General features: G+C 45.0%; 1 protein-coding gene across 1 annotated transcript; it reads right to left on the bottom strand.

Moving 5' to 3' along the window:
* Positions 1 to 2,881: 2,881 nt before the first annotated feature.
* Positions 2,882 to 12,336, bottom strand: UTP11 (UTP11 small subunit processome component). Its single transcript, XM_002923895.4, has 8 exons — positions 12,175 to 12,336; positions 9,010 to 9,071; positions 7,483 to 7,585; positions 6,973 to 7,086; positions 6,174 to 6,267; positions 5,952 to 6,082; positions 4,015 to 4,125; positions 2,882 to 3,285 (listed from the first exon to the last, which is right to left on the bottom strand). Exons 1-8 carry the CDS (start codon positions 12,235 to 12,237, stop codon positions 3,202 to 3,204), a joined length of 762 nt encoding a protein of 253 aa, XP_002923941.1. The 5' UTR covers positions 12,238 to 12,336; the 3' UTR covers positions 2,882 to 3,201.
* Positions 12,337 to 14,166: the final 1,830 nt, after the last annotated feature.

Raw genomic sequence — 14,166 nt, 5'->3', positions numbered from 1 at the left:
TTGGGAAAGCTAGCTCTGCCTCTCGGGGTTTCGAAGCTTCTCTCCAATCCTTCCCTGCACTTTCTGAGACAGACCCACGGAGCTGGGTGGGGGCCCCGCCAACAGGGAGGCCCGGTGACCGGCTCGGGGAGAGAGGGCGCACGCTCTGACCCTAGGAGGCAGCAGCCCAAGCCCAAGAAACCCGCCAGCTCAGCCCCGACGGTACTCAGGTTCCACCCCCAATTCCTCCACTCACCCGGGGCTTTGGGCCAAGACTCCCACCCAAGCTTCAGCCCCCCCCTTGCCCAACACCCTGCACTCAAGGCTGAACGGACGCGCTGGGAGAGCTTGAGGAAGGAGGCCAGCACCGCACACCCACTTGCCTCACCGGTTCAAGTCCCAACAGGCCCTGGCCTCACCGGCCTCCACAGGCAGGCAGGGCAAGTCAGCGTCTGCTGGCCGCCTTTCCTGCTGGAGGACGTGCAGCTCTAATTGTTCACTGCCCCACAGCCAGCAGCAGGGGAGTCAGCGAGCTAGACACAAACCCTCACAACTGCACGTTGGGGGACCCCTACCATTTCCCGGTAGAACCACCCTCCACGTGGGACTCAAAGATAAGCTTACCCCATGGGCCTCACTAGAAATGTGAAGGGAAAGCCCTTTCCTGCCCAGTCCTTATCTTGGGGCCACACTAATCTCAAAGCGGGGGAGCAGGCGTGGAGAAAATCTTTTTTCCCAAGAGCTCTCTCCTACGGCATTAAATCCAATAAATGAATAGGCACTAAGCACCAATGGAGCACAGGATGCTTCCAACAGAACCAAGAGTGCTAAGAGGGTAGACACCAGCACCCAGAGAAATAACCCCAGCAAAGGGGCAGCAGCTCCACCTACTGGGCCTTTTCCTACCCTGTTGCCAGGAATCACTTCCCTCCAGAGTTCAAAAAAATATTTAATCCAAGAATAAAGCTGGGGCTTGACACTCTCCTGCTTGAGTCAGAAGGGCTCAAAGAAGTGGCAACAGAGTAGGACTAAAGCAGGATAGTTGGATTCTCCGCTGGGGAGACCTGGGTGTTCCACATCAGTATTGTAGCAGATACTCTGGAGACCTCATCTGTACAAGAGACCTGAACCACACACGTTTGGACTCAGAAATGCTTCCCACCTCTGCAGGCTGCCCACATTCCCTTGGCCCAGACAGAGCAAGTTGCCACCAAGAGCCCAAACCAGCTTTTGGGCCTGGAGGGGTGGATCTTAAGGAAACAACAGTCTTTCCCCTTCCCAAGCAATAAGCCAGGAGTCTGAGGTCCCCCTGAGCCCCAAAGCATAGTCCTGGCCTGTTTTCAGGACCCATGAGGCTGGAGCATCTGTCTTGGGTTCATCACAAGGCGCAGTCAATCTCTCCTTGAGCCTCAGAGACAGCCCTCAGTATAACAGCAATTCAGGACACCTAGTTTTATCCTTATAGTTCTCTACCTCCAGCCTGGCCCTTACGGTACTCCAAGAGGATGGACTTTCCTGCTCCATTTGGCCTGTGCACATGCCTCTTGAAGACTCACTGTGTACCTGTAGCACATGTGAGGACTCCGTGTGTCACCTGCGGGAGGTGAAACCCTGGTGGTGTGTTCATGTACCAGAGGTATATAGATGTGCACGCACCTGTGTTTATGAGGCCTGAGCTGGACGTATCTGGTATGTCTATTAATGTGAGACCCGATCAAGTGTATGCACCTTTGGATAAACGTAAACTTCAAGAGAAGGCACTGGGTATACTCCTTACCTCCTACCCAGCAGGGAAAAGGGACAGAGACAGAGCAGCAGTGCCAAGCTGCTCTGTGCCAGGAACAGAATGCAGCTTGGTCTGCCCACCCCTCTGTCCAACATCCACGGGATAAATCCCTTCCCTGGCTCAGGACTCAAGACCCCCAGACCCCTATGTCATAAGACCATCAACATTTACTTAGCTTACCATCTTCCCAAGAAGAATTAAACACACAGACCAGGAAGCACTTCCTTCCTTAAGGCAAAAACTGCTAGCTTCTATTCCCCAGCCCTCCTTCTTATTTTCCAGGGTTCCCAGATCTAAATCCCACTGGGTATACCCTGAGGAAACAGGCTTTCATTTTAGGCTTTGTACAGGAGCCTAGCCATATTAAGTTTTAATGATGGTGGGGGTTTTTTTGGTGTTTTTTTTTTTACTCTTTAAAATCCAGGCACAGCTGTTCCCCCTCCAGGGGGTGAGGTGTAAGCAAGCCTCCCAGAACCCAGATCCTCCCACATTTGCTCCAAGCATGCTCAGTCCTGTCTTGACAGCCTCAGCCTACCACCCCTACATGGGCAGGGAAGGGTGAAACTCTGGGAAGAAAGCTGCTACACATGCCCTGGAGTCCTATCTCGAGGGCAAAGGCCTGTACCAAGCCATTTATAGCCTTGGAATCATGAGTTGGCCAGAAGTGCAGAGGGCAGGAACAGAGAGCCAGATCTGTCTGATTTGAGCTTCATCAATAAGGAGGTGCCACTGTGGGTTCCTAGTTCCAAGGGTTTCTATCTGTAGCTATAAAGTGTAAGAGAAAAAATTCCTCCTGGGCTAATTTATGAAGCCATCTGAATATCCAATAAACACAGAAAGAAGGAGAGTAAAATCAGTCTACCCACTAGATAAAACATGAAAACAATAAAAATATTTATTTAACTTTTACTATGAACATATATTACTTTTAAAAAATTTAGTGATGTAACAAAATGGAAGGGCTAATTTAAGTAAAAAAAAAAAGAAGAAATTATTTGCTATAACTACAAAACAAAAAAGTAAAGCAAAAAACCCAGTACATGCCTTTACTGAATGGAGGAAATAAACCAGAACGTTCACAATATTGTTCACCTCGAATGACCTAGCTCTTGGCACTAATAACTATTTGGTGTTCTTCAGTATTAGGATTAGAGATGAAGTCATTTTTTTTCCAAATTTGCTGTAATGAGATTATATAACTTTCCTCGTGAAGAAAATACACAGGTATATAAAAATAAGACTGATTTCATACCCCAAAAACAGTAAGACAGGGGAAGGGGCTTTAATGTTGTTCACAGAAGATATCAAATGTCAGATCTATAATAAAGTTACAAACAGGAAAAACCATGTCATTCAGACTAATGGAATGTGAAGTTACTGGGGAAAAAACATAGACTTCTTTTCCATGTGGAATGACAAAGCTTATCTATACCACTTCAACGTTTTCGACGACTCTGGAATTTGTAAATAGCTGGGGAGTTCACTGTTTGTTTTTTCACCTTCACCTTCTGAGTTTTGTCCTACAAGAGAATAAAAAGATTACCAGTAAATAGCAGGAGAGGGTTTTCTAAAACAAGAAGGTTAACAAACTACGTATTAGAAAGGCCCTAATTCAGCCCTTCTCAAAGTGCAGGACAAAGCCCATGTACCCTAAAGTATTCCCAGATTCAATGAATCATTTTCTTCCCTGGGAATCTAGAATACTACTAATCTGTAGAAGTTATTGAAAAAACTGAGAAGAGAGGTACTCAAATCATTGGGGGGGGCATATTCTCACACAGCACCCTAGCTGAGAAAGGCAGATCTGAATGATCTGCAAAGCCCAGGAATCTGACATTTAAAGGAACAATAAGAATATGAACGGGGCATCATATAATCCTTAGTTGTGCTATTTAACTCCACAATGTTGTCTATTTTTAAACAATGAGTGACACACACAGTTTTGTTAACCTGTTTAAATGTTACACATAGCTGTTCATAAGCTATAAAGTTCATATGCTACCTGATCCTACCCTTTGCTGTTCCAGAGCACTGACTAATAAGCCCCTTATTACCCTTCCTAATCAAGGAACATTTCAACGCTGTCAGAGTAACAGACACTGGCTCAAACCACTGACCCTGAGGAGCAGACATTTTCACTGGGGTTGATTTACACACAGCAGAAACCCAGTTTCAGTGAAGACCTTTACAAGGGGAAGGGGGGAGGGAAAAAAAAAAAAAAGGAAGGGCCTAAGGCTCTCTCTCCTCACCAGAAGATCTTTGCGTGTTTGAATTTTCTGTGCAATAACGAACAATTTCTTCTCGCGTTCAATCCGCTGTGTCAGGCAGTTATACTGCTTTTGCCTTTCTTTAGCTATCCGCTGTGGAAGAAACACACACACATTTTCAATAAAGTTAACAAGATAAAAATGAATAAACTGCTTTTTAATCCACTTAAGTCCAAATGCATAAATGGTTTCAACTCCCTTCTTACTCAGAATCAACACAAGGGACTATAAAATTGTCCATTTTAGGAACACTACATTCTAGAGCTAAAGAGAACCTTGGAGACTTGCCTAGGAACACGTGGTTCACCTGGAACAGAGTCAGGACTGTCCCGCGAGTCTCACGGATCCCAGGAATCTTTCCACTACTACACTAAGCTGTTGAACCTCTGTGTGAGCGTCCCGGTTACCTAAGGCAATGCAGGAATGAGCCAGGCCTGGAAACCCTACACAATGTGAAGAGAGGACAGAACAGCCACTGGACAGTGTGCTGGTGTCTGAGAACCACAGAACACAGAGAGAAGGTCTTTTCCAGTGGAAGCAGACCTGAGAATACTCCCTGCTGAATACTCCTCGAAGGCCAGTGGCCCTAAATCTGGGAGGATTGTAAACCCCTGAGAAACTCATGAAAGCTTTGGATTTTTTTTTTTTTGATTCTTTCTTGAAATAAATATGCATGTGTGTTGGCACAAATCTGTGCAAACATATATACCTAATTGTACAAAACATCAGTGTAGAAAAGAGTGTTCACAGACTTTCTAAAGCCCATCCACAGACTGCCCAACACTCCAAGTTACAGGTTAAAAATTCCCTTGCAATCCACCCACCAGCAGTCTTAATGAAAACATTTTTGCTCTCCACAAAACAACTGAAAGAAACAATACCACTCAACAAAAATGGCAAGATCCAAACCTTCCCAACTTCTTAAAACACGTGTTGGTGAACTATTCTGTTTGGAGCACTAATCTTCAGGGACTACCACAACACTTGAGACGTGTTAGTGACCCAGCTAACTGAAAATATAATTAACTGACAAACAGGGTTATCACGAGAATACTAGTCAGCCGGCTCCTCAGCTGGAAGTGTTATCTACAAGAGAGGACTATTACTGGGCTTCAGATTTAAACAATTCACCAATTCTAGCATAGTCTCACAGCAGTGGTTTCAGACAGCTTTTGTTTTCACTTTATTACACAGACTGTCAAATTTATGGGATTACCCAATATAGTCAAACTAATTAGGGGTATTTATATTACTACAGCAAGTTTAGCTGCCTCTGAGCTAGAGAAACTGCTGTGAAATTAAACATTGGAAGCAAAGCTGATGCGGTGTAAATGATTCAAATCAAAACAGAACAGCTGTCTGCTTGAAACACATTGACAGCATTTTTTTAAATGAATCAGTCAGAAGTGAGAGTTCAACTCCAGAAGGCTTTGAGAAAAGCGTGTCTTCTGCACAAACCCAGTTCCAGCGATGGAAAGCACCATAAGGAAAAGTCAATACAAAATTTTGGTTACAAATGCATAATATGTAAAGATTTTTTGAGATATGTATTTGCTGCTAAAGGTTCAATATCAGAATATACCAAATCCCTTAATCTTCAACAGTGTCCCCTCCTCTCTCTGCATCAGTCACAAGCCTTAAAAGCACAAAGCCCCGAGTGAGAGGTGGGATTCAAATGCAAATCTAAAACCAGACCCTAAGCTGCTGACCATTAGGCCACAGTCCTCCAATCTTAAAAATCAAGGAACCCTCCTCCACTCCCACCCCCATCATCAAATCTTCCTTCCACTTTTCTAAGGGAACTTCACGAGTCATGAGTTTTCCTCTAATTATTGTAATAAATGCAGGGGGGGGGCAATCAAACAAACAAACCCCAGATTCTCATAAGCTCAGACCCAAAAAACAACAGAGGAAATTACCTTCAATCGAGTCTGCTGGGTAACCCCCTTCACTTTCTCCTTCTGCAAGGTCTCTATTGTGGGTCTGTTAAAGACTCTGTCAACTAGTTCCGGGGCTGTTCGCAGGTGAGTGGCAACATCAAACTGCTCAACTGAAAGTCAAGACAATTCTTAAGGCACCATCTAACACCAAACACAGACCAATATGCTGGACTGTCCCAGAAACCCTCAAACATTTCATACCTTCCTTTTTGGTGTCAAAAAAAAACACATGCTTATTCTGCTGCTTCCCCTCGAAATCCAGCAGATGGAGCTCTGATTTTAGTCTTTCAATTTTCTAGAACACAGAACATGATCTCACTTTACATTGGGTTCATGCAGGGTATCAGAAATGAATGTGCAGAAGTTTAAACCATTTCATATCATTATCACAAGCCACCAAAAAAATGTGCTTCATTCTTTTAAAGGAAAAAACTAAAATTTACCAAGCATCAATCACATATCAGGTACTGGGCTACATATTCCATAAAACTCACTTATTCCCGTGAGATAGAAATGAGGAACCAATCTTTCAGAAAGGTTAATTTGGGGGGCGCCTGGGTGGCACAGCAGTTAAGCGTCTGCCTTCGGCTCAGGGCGTGATCCCGGCGTTATGGGATCAAGCCCCATGTCAGGCTCCTCTGCTATGAGCCTGCTTCTTCCTCTCCCACTCCCCCTGCTTGTGTTCCCTCTCTTGCTGGCTGTCTCTATCTCTGCCGAATAAATAAATAAAATCTTAAAAAAAAAAAAAAGTTAATTTGTCCATAATCCTGGGGCTAATAAATGGCAGAGCCAGAATTCAAACCTAAGTGAGTCTCATTTCCAAACCTGAACTGTTTCCACTCCACCATACTGACTATACTTCTAAATCATTATCATCATCAAGAAGTACTTTAAGTCAGTAAGTGCCAGGAGAAATCAACTTATAATTTGAAAGCAGTGAATTTATATTTCTTTTCTTACACAACAAAAATACAACAGAACAAATGGTTTCAATTATTACCTTAGCTTCTGCAACCCTTTTCATTTCTATGTATTTGACATCCTGGGTTCTCATCAGTTTCAGTTGTTCTGGAGTTACTTCTTCCCTAGTCTCCTTAATAACATGAACTCCATCCTAAAACCCAAATTTAAAACATACATTCCCTATTAGATTAAAATCACGAATAAGTCATTAACATAGCTCATGACTGGAACAAAGACAACCGAATGCCATATGCAACAGCGGTCCAATGCACTGAGCCCCCAAGATGCATGTTCAATTTAGCACCTTGTCATCCATTCTCATCCACTCTAAGAACAGCTCCAGGTGTAAGACAACTCAGACTCCGGAGCAGAAATGCACGCTGTTCATGAAGGGGCAGTTTGCCTTGGATACTGACCAAGAACACCTGGACCAACTGGAGAAGGGCTACATAAAGGCCAAGGCTCCTTCCTCTCCATCTCTTCCCCCTTACTTATTTTCTTTAATGAGGTGGAGCTCAGAACACCAACTGATCAATTAGGCACCCACCTGGAGTTTAACCCGAGTCATTTTATAGTAGAATTCATCTGGATTTTTTTCAAGAGCCTTCTTCCGGAGAGCTCTGAGGTATTCCTGCTTTTTCCGGTAGTCACTAAAAGTTTAAATCAGGTTCATAGCAAAAACAAAAACAAAAAACCCCACAATGAACAAACTTTGCAAGCATCTAAAATTTACACAAAATGAAACCCCAAAAAGCCAAAACAATGACTAGATTTGATCCAGACTCCAGAGTCATTGATGTTGAGCTACTGTCTCTGTAGGCCCTTCTCCTGTCCCAAAACTCACCTGAAATTAACATCTCACATGGCTTAGTGCCATTTACCTCATTACAGGGAAACACCAACCAAAGCAAACATTAAAGCTCATTAGACAGGGTTCTAGGGGCACCTGGGTGGCTCAGGCGTTAAGTGTCTGCCCTCGGCTCAGGTCATGATCCCAGGGTCCTGGGATCGAGCCCGCATCAGGCTCCCTGCTCAGTGGGAAGCCTGCTTCTCCCTCTCCCACTCCCCTTGTTTGTGTTCCCTCTCTCGCTGGCTGTCTCTGTCAAATAAATAAAATCTTTAAAAAAAAAAAAAAAAAAAAAAAAAAAAGGAGAGAGGTCTAAAGCAAGCTTGGGAACCAAGTGACCAAATAAGATTCACAAACTCCACAGTGCAATATAGCATACTGACTAGAACTGTGGACTCTGGAGCCAGACTATCTGGATGAAAACCCGGACTCCACCACTTCTGGCTAAGTAATCCTGGGTATGTTAGTTAACCAATCTGTATCTCAATTTAATCTGTAAAATGGGTGTGATAATAATAGCATCCTAGAAGGTTGTTGGGAGGAATATGTTTTAAGTGTAAAACTGCAAGTCTCCCAGAACACTGCCTGGTGCAATAATAGCACTCAGTTATCATTATTAGCCTTAAAAACTCTGGGACCCAGAGCAATCCACTCAATCCATCTCCATCTGTACCAGGAGCACAAAAGGACCTCAGCTGACAAACATGGTTAACAAACAATTATAAAGTATTCTGCAAATAAAGTGCTACAGGAGAAGAATGGGGGTAATTGTTTTATAAATATGTTCAGAGTTCATTATCACCCACGCTCAGTCTTATGAATCCATCTTTCACATCTCTTCATTCCACACCACACACGCAGTGATGTAAGAGACTCAACAACTGGAATTTTAGATTATATCTTGCATTTCAAGAAAAGAAAGAAAAAGATTCAGCTTTTGGCTCAAACGCCAAGGCAGGAGCAAATCAAAGCCACTCTGAGAAAACTATCTAGAGCAACATAATAAAAAAAAAAAAAAATTTCACAACACAACTACAGTTAAATAAGTTACGCTCTGCCCAAACAAAGAAGTGCAGGGTCACAGACAAGTATGTGACAGGTTGCCAGTTCTGGCCATTTTATCAATGGCAAGAAATTATCCCCTGTCGGACACTTGGGCAATTCAGCTACAGTGCAGGGAAGCTGCCAGCTTTCTTGGCAGCACCTCTACCAGGAAACTGAACTCACTCTGCACGAAGTTTGTAATCTTTCTTTTTCTCCAACAGGCCCAGATGTTTTCGAAAGCCGGGCTAGAAGACAAAAGGAAAAAAAAAAAAAGTGCTTAGTTCCCTCAGCAAACACATACCCAAATCAACATGACACCTGACAGGAACAAGAGTCTCTGGAGTGCTCAGTAAATCCATGTTCTTGGAGCCAACTTGCTACCCTGTTCCCTCCCCTCCCCCAACTGGGCTCTGCCCAAGGATGAGAGGTACCATGCAGACGCCAGAGAGGTCACAAGCACTGCCATAGTAGGTTTCCTGACCTATTAAGGACAGAGAGAGGCAACAATGACTCGGCACTAAGCAAGCAGTTGCCAGCTGTACTAAAATTACTACAGACTTAATCCAAGGGTTTATAAAATACTATGAAGGGAAAACATAATAACAAGGAGGCAACTGTGGCAAGGGCGCTAAATTTAGTCTGGAGAATGGGGTTCAAATCCAAGCTTTACCTCTTAACATCCTGTGACCTTGGGCAAGTCACTTAACTTCTCTGAGCTGGTGTTTCCTAACTATAAAATGAGAATAATAGTACCTGCTTCTCATGGTTATCATGGGGATTAAATGAGCCTCTGTGAGTGGTAGTGCCTACACGTGGCCTGGTTCAAAGCAGGTCCCTAGCATACGTTTACTGTTGTTATTATTATACCTTTGGAAAGAAATATGAGAGAAAAAAAACAAACTTTTCCTTGGATAGCATGAAAGGCACAAGGATTATATCTTGGTATTATCTTTCTACAAGCTATTTGTTGAGCAATTAATACATGTCAGTGTCTGTGCTAGATATTTCTGCCCACATCCTAACAGGCCAAGTTTATTAAGCACTCTGTTACAAAGCAATCTATACAATCTCATTTAATCCCCACAACAAACAAGGGAAGTAGATAAAACACACAACTGTTATCCCAATTTTCTAAAAGCGGAATGAGGTTTAGAGAATGGCTTGCCCAAGAACACAGAATAACTGGAAAAGCTAGAACTAGAACCCATTCCATATGGGGCCACAGTCCGTGTTCTTCCCCACCACACAAGACTACACCCTCTTCTGCTCGGAAAAATCTCAATTCCTAAAGAGGTACATACACTTCTCTACGTTTAAACTTGTCTAATAATTTAGATGAGATTTTTAACAGTCACCATCTCTTATCCTTGAAATGATGCAATAACTAACTCAGTAATTAAAATAACACCAAAATTTTAAAAAATAAATAAATAAAACACAAGAATCAGGAGTTGGTGAGGATATGGAGAAAAAGGAACCCTCCTGCACTGTTGCTGGGAATGCAAACTGGTGCAGCCACTGTGGAAAACAGTATGGAGGTTCCTCAAAAATTTAAAAATAGAACTACCCAATGATCGAGGAATCACACTACTGAGTATCTACCCAGAAAATATAAAAACAGTAATTCAAAGGATCTGTGTTATAGGAGATCTGGCCTTGCATCTGAAATAGCTCACCTAAGTACACCTACCCCCCCATACAAAACATCTCTGGTAGCTCGCCCACCACTCAGTGAAGGACCTACAGGATAAAGCCCAAACCTGACCCAAACATGAAGTACTCCTGTCAACATGTCCACCCACCTCACCAGCATGGCCTTCTCCTCACCTCTCCAAAAAAGACCTACTATTCGTACTCAGACATGACCATGTCGTGCTTATGGCCAGCCGCAGAAGCCCTGTCTTCTCTGTTAATCCAAATCAACTACTTACAACCATGACTTTGGACACACTATTTAATCTCTTTAAGCATCAGAGTCCTCACCTGGAAAATGAGGATAACACCCACCTCACAGACATGCTGTAGATTTCAACGACATAACCCTATACAGCTGTCGGGCTGCACCCAGCATACAGTAAGTACTGGAAAAGCTATTATTACTGCCTTCCAAGTCCAGCAAGTTCCATCGTGATGCTTTCCCTCATCATCTCTACTCTTCCCACTCAAATTCCTCATTTGGCATTTTTCGTGTACCATCTCTTATAAAGGTGCCTCTTTATTCTTTTAGTGGCCCCTGGATTCAAAACATGCGGCCTGATTCCTGGCTTTGCTGCTTGCCAGTTACAGCTTTGCGTCTTTGGGCAAGTTAACCTATCTGAGCCTTAGTTTACCCAACTGCAAATGTGCGAAAATAGCAATACCTACTTCCACACCGTGTCAAGAGTTAGATAATGACAGTAAAGCATTCTGCACTTTGGCTCTGTCACACATTTCTATCATTACTTTTACAAAGGTCCACAAATAGGTTCAAACAAGTTGGCAGATTACACAATTGCTCCCAGCACACCCCTGAGCGCACAGTAAGCGCACAATGTCTGATAAATGCTATTAAGGAGGAAGACCGAACTGCGGTTAAGAGGCCTCAGTTCCATCTCATCAGCCAGCAACACAACTTTGGACACGTCCTTCTCCTTCTCTTCCCCAAGTGCGAAATGAAGTTGGACCAGATATCCCCAAGGGCCTTTCTGGATTGGTTATGATGTGATTTTTAAGCACACTGGAATGGATACACTGATTCTTCATGTACTAATTTCTGCTCAACCTACCCAACACAGACACACCCTCCACAGAAGTCCTGCCAACTGTTTATCCATCTGAATTTGGTGTTTGTGACTGGGCAAGTCACTTCAGCTCTCCAGGCCTCAGTTTCCTCATCTGTATAATGGGGATGGAAAACATCAACATTACAGTGTGAGACCTAAACAAAAAGCGTATGTGGCCGATCTTCATGGGTTTTGCACAAAGCGCACGCCTCCAATCTCCTAGATCACAGCCCCCCTACGCAGTGGGCAGGGCCGAGCGCAGATGGGGGCTCCAGTTCCAGACGGTGTGCGATTTGACCTCACCTCCCCCCCAGAAGGTCAAGCACTTTACACAGAGCGTCTCACCCAGTTCCGTCACTGAAATCTCGCTAGGCAGGCTGTACTCCTCCCCGAATGAGAACGACCCCCCACCTCGCCAGGCCGCGAGGCTCCGCCCCAGGCACGCCGGCGTCGTTAGCATACATTTGCGTTTATTTACATGGCCCCCTCGACGTACAGAACCAGGGCCCGCAAATGGAGAGACGGAGGGGGCGAGGGTAGCACACGAGGCCACGGGCCGGCGCTCGTGGGGCCTGTGCGGTCCTACCTGGCTTCGCTCTCGGTGTTCCCGCTGCCGAGATTTAGCCGCTTTCCGAAAAGCCGCCGCCATGTCTGCTCACGCCTGGAAAAGCTCTGCAGACAACGCCGGTCCCGCACCGCCTTAGCCGCCGCGTCCGCCGATCCTACCGGAAATAGGCCAGGGCGCCAGACGCTTAGAACGGCCCACTTCCTCTCCGCAGCCTATCCGACGCCTGCCTTTCCAGAACTACGTCCTCCAGCAGAGGCGTCCAGCCCCAAGCTGCTTCTGGGAAGTGTAGTTTCCCAGGTCTAGTCCCGTGACTCTGCAAGAGTCGGTTCTCATTGGCTAGAACTTGTGCACGTGCACCGAGATCTCGTTTTCGCGCTCGGCTCCGCGTTGGCACCTGAGAACACGTGGCTGGCACTGCCCTCGGGCTGAGCTGTGCTTGGAGTGTGCGCATGCGCAGTCACCTACCTCTCTGCTCCACTTAACCCTATTTACGCGGTGCGTTTAAAGGTACAAGTCGTGTGAATTTTATCGTGTGCCGGAAAGAGCACTCTATAGACAAATGGGAGACTTTAAACTATGTTTGGCTCCACCACTTACCGGCTGTGTGACTTTTGACAGGTCTTTTGACTTTAATGAGCATCATTTTTCTCGTCCATGAAACAAGGATAATAATAGTGTGCTCTGCTTGCTTCACAGGACCGTCAAGAGGCTCACAGCTGAATGGAGGAGTTCTATCCCGGCAGTAGTTATAAACTTTGAGTCCCTCACACCCTCAGGGGAATGGCAGGCTGACAGAATGAGTGTCAGAGGCAGTACAATGTAACGATCAGGACCAAAAACCATAGAGGTGTGTTCTGATCCTAACTGTCACCAGCCAAGGCAGAATTAGCTTCAAAGAACCTCTATCTCCCCATCTGTAAAATGGTAGTAATAATACTATACCCATGGAATTGTAAGGGTCAAACGAACTAATAAGTTTAAAGTGCTTAATGCTGTGCTCACCCCTTAAACGAGTTCACAATCCATTGAAGCAATGGTTGTTTTTGTTCTTACTAAAGCTACCGGTAAGGATAGAGACAGGGTTGGACACAGCAGAGCACTTCAGAGGCACTTGGTTTCTTTTCCATCCCATGAAGCTAACCCTCAGCGAGTTCTGTAATCGCACCGGTTTGTCCTGACAGAGCTCACCCCTCCAGCTGAGACGCTCTGAGGAAATCCTCTCCTCAGTCCTTGGAGGTGCTAGTCCAGTAGACGGTTGGGCATGTCAAAGCTGAAAGTAGCTGAGACCTGCCATGTGAAAAGTTTTTTCCTGCCTCCCGGTCTGAGCCTTTTGCCCAACTCGGGTCACATTAACAAACTTCCACCTCATTTGTGACTTAATGAGGTACATTAAGACAAGGAAAGACAAGGCCCTTCATAATTTGGCCCACCCTTCCAGCCCCAGCTCAGTTATGGGGTCCCAGGAATCAGCTTTGGATTTGAATCACACATCCACCACTATCAGCTTGGATTTGGGGCCACATTGTCAAATTCTCTGAGCCCTGCATCCTACTCTATCAAATACTGATAATAATATAACCAATGTATACGGCTTTTGTGAGAACCGAAGGAGGCAATGACTAGCACTTAGCATGGTACCCTGCATGTAGTGGGCATTTAACAGGTTAACTCTTCCCCCTCCCCCTGCCTGCACCCTGCATACTCTGTGGAAGTCACTCATTTCACCCTCTACACCCACAGAGTATTGCAAGTCTTGGGGTCACGAGAATAGTGTTTCTGGGCAAACTGAAAGACGGTGTCTCCTAAGCCATGAGGTCTGACAGGGGCTCTAGGCAGCCCAATGGGTAAGAGTGGGCAATATGCCCAGAGAAGGAAGGAAGTTTTCTCACTGGGGAAAGGAGGGCTTGTGATCACAAGCATTAGGGAGTGATTCAGCACCCAGAGGAAACCATGAGAGGCCTGGCAGTTGTCACTCAGGGCCTCCTTTTAAAAAATGCTTCCAAGGTGAGA

This window comes from Ailuropoda melanoleuca, chromosome 2, assembly GCF_002007445.2.
Source record: "Ailuropoda melanoleuca isolate Jingjing chromosome 2, ASM200744v2, whole genome shotgun sequence".
Taxonomy (NCBI): Eukaryota; Metazoa; Chordata; class Mammalia; order Carnivora; family Ursidae; genus Ailuropoda; species Ailuropoda melanoleuca.
The sequence above is the reverse complement of the archived record's forward strand: the minus strand, read 5'-3'. Positions and strand labels throughout refer to the sequence as shown.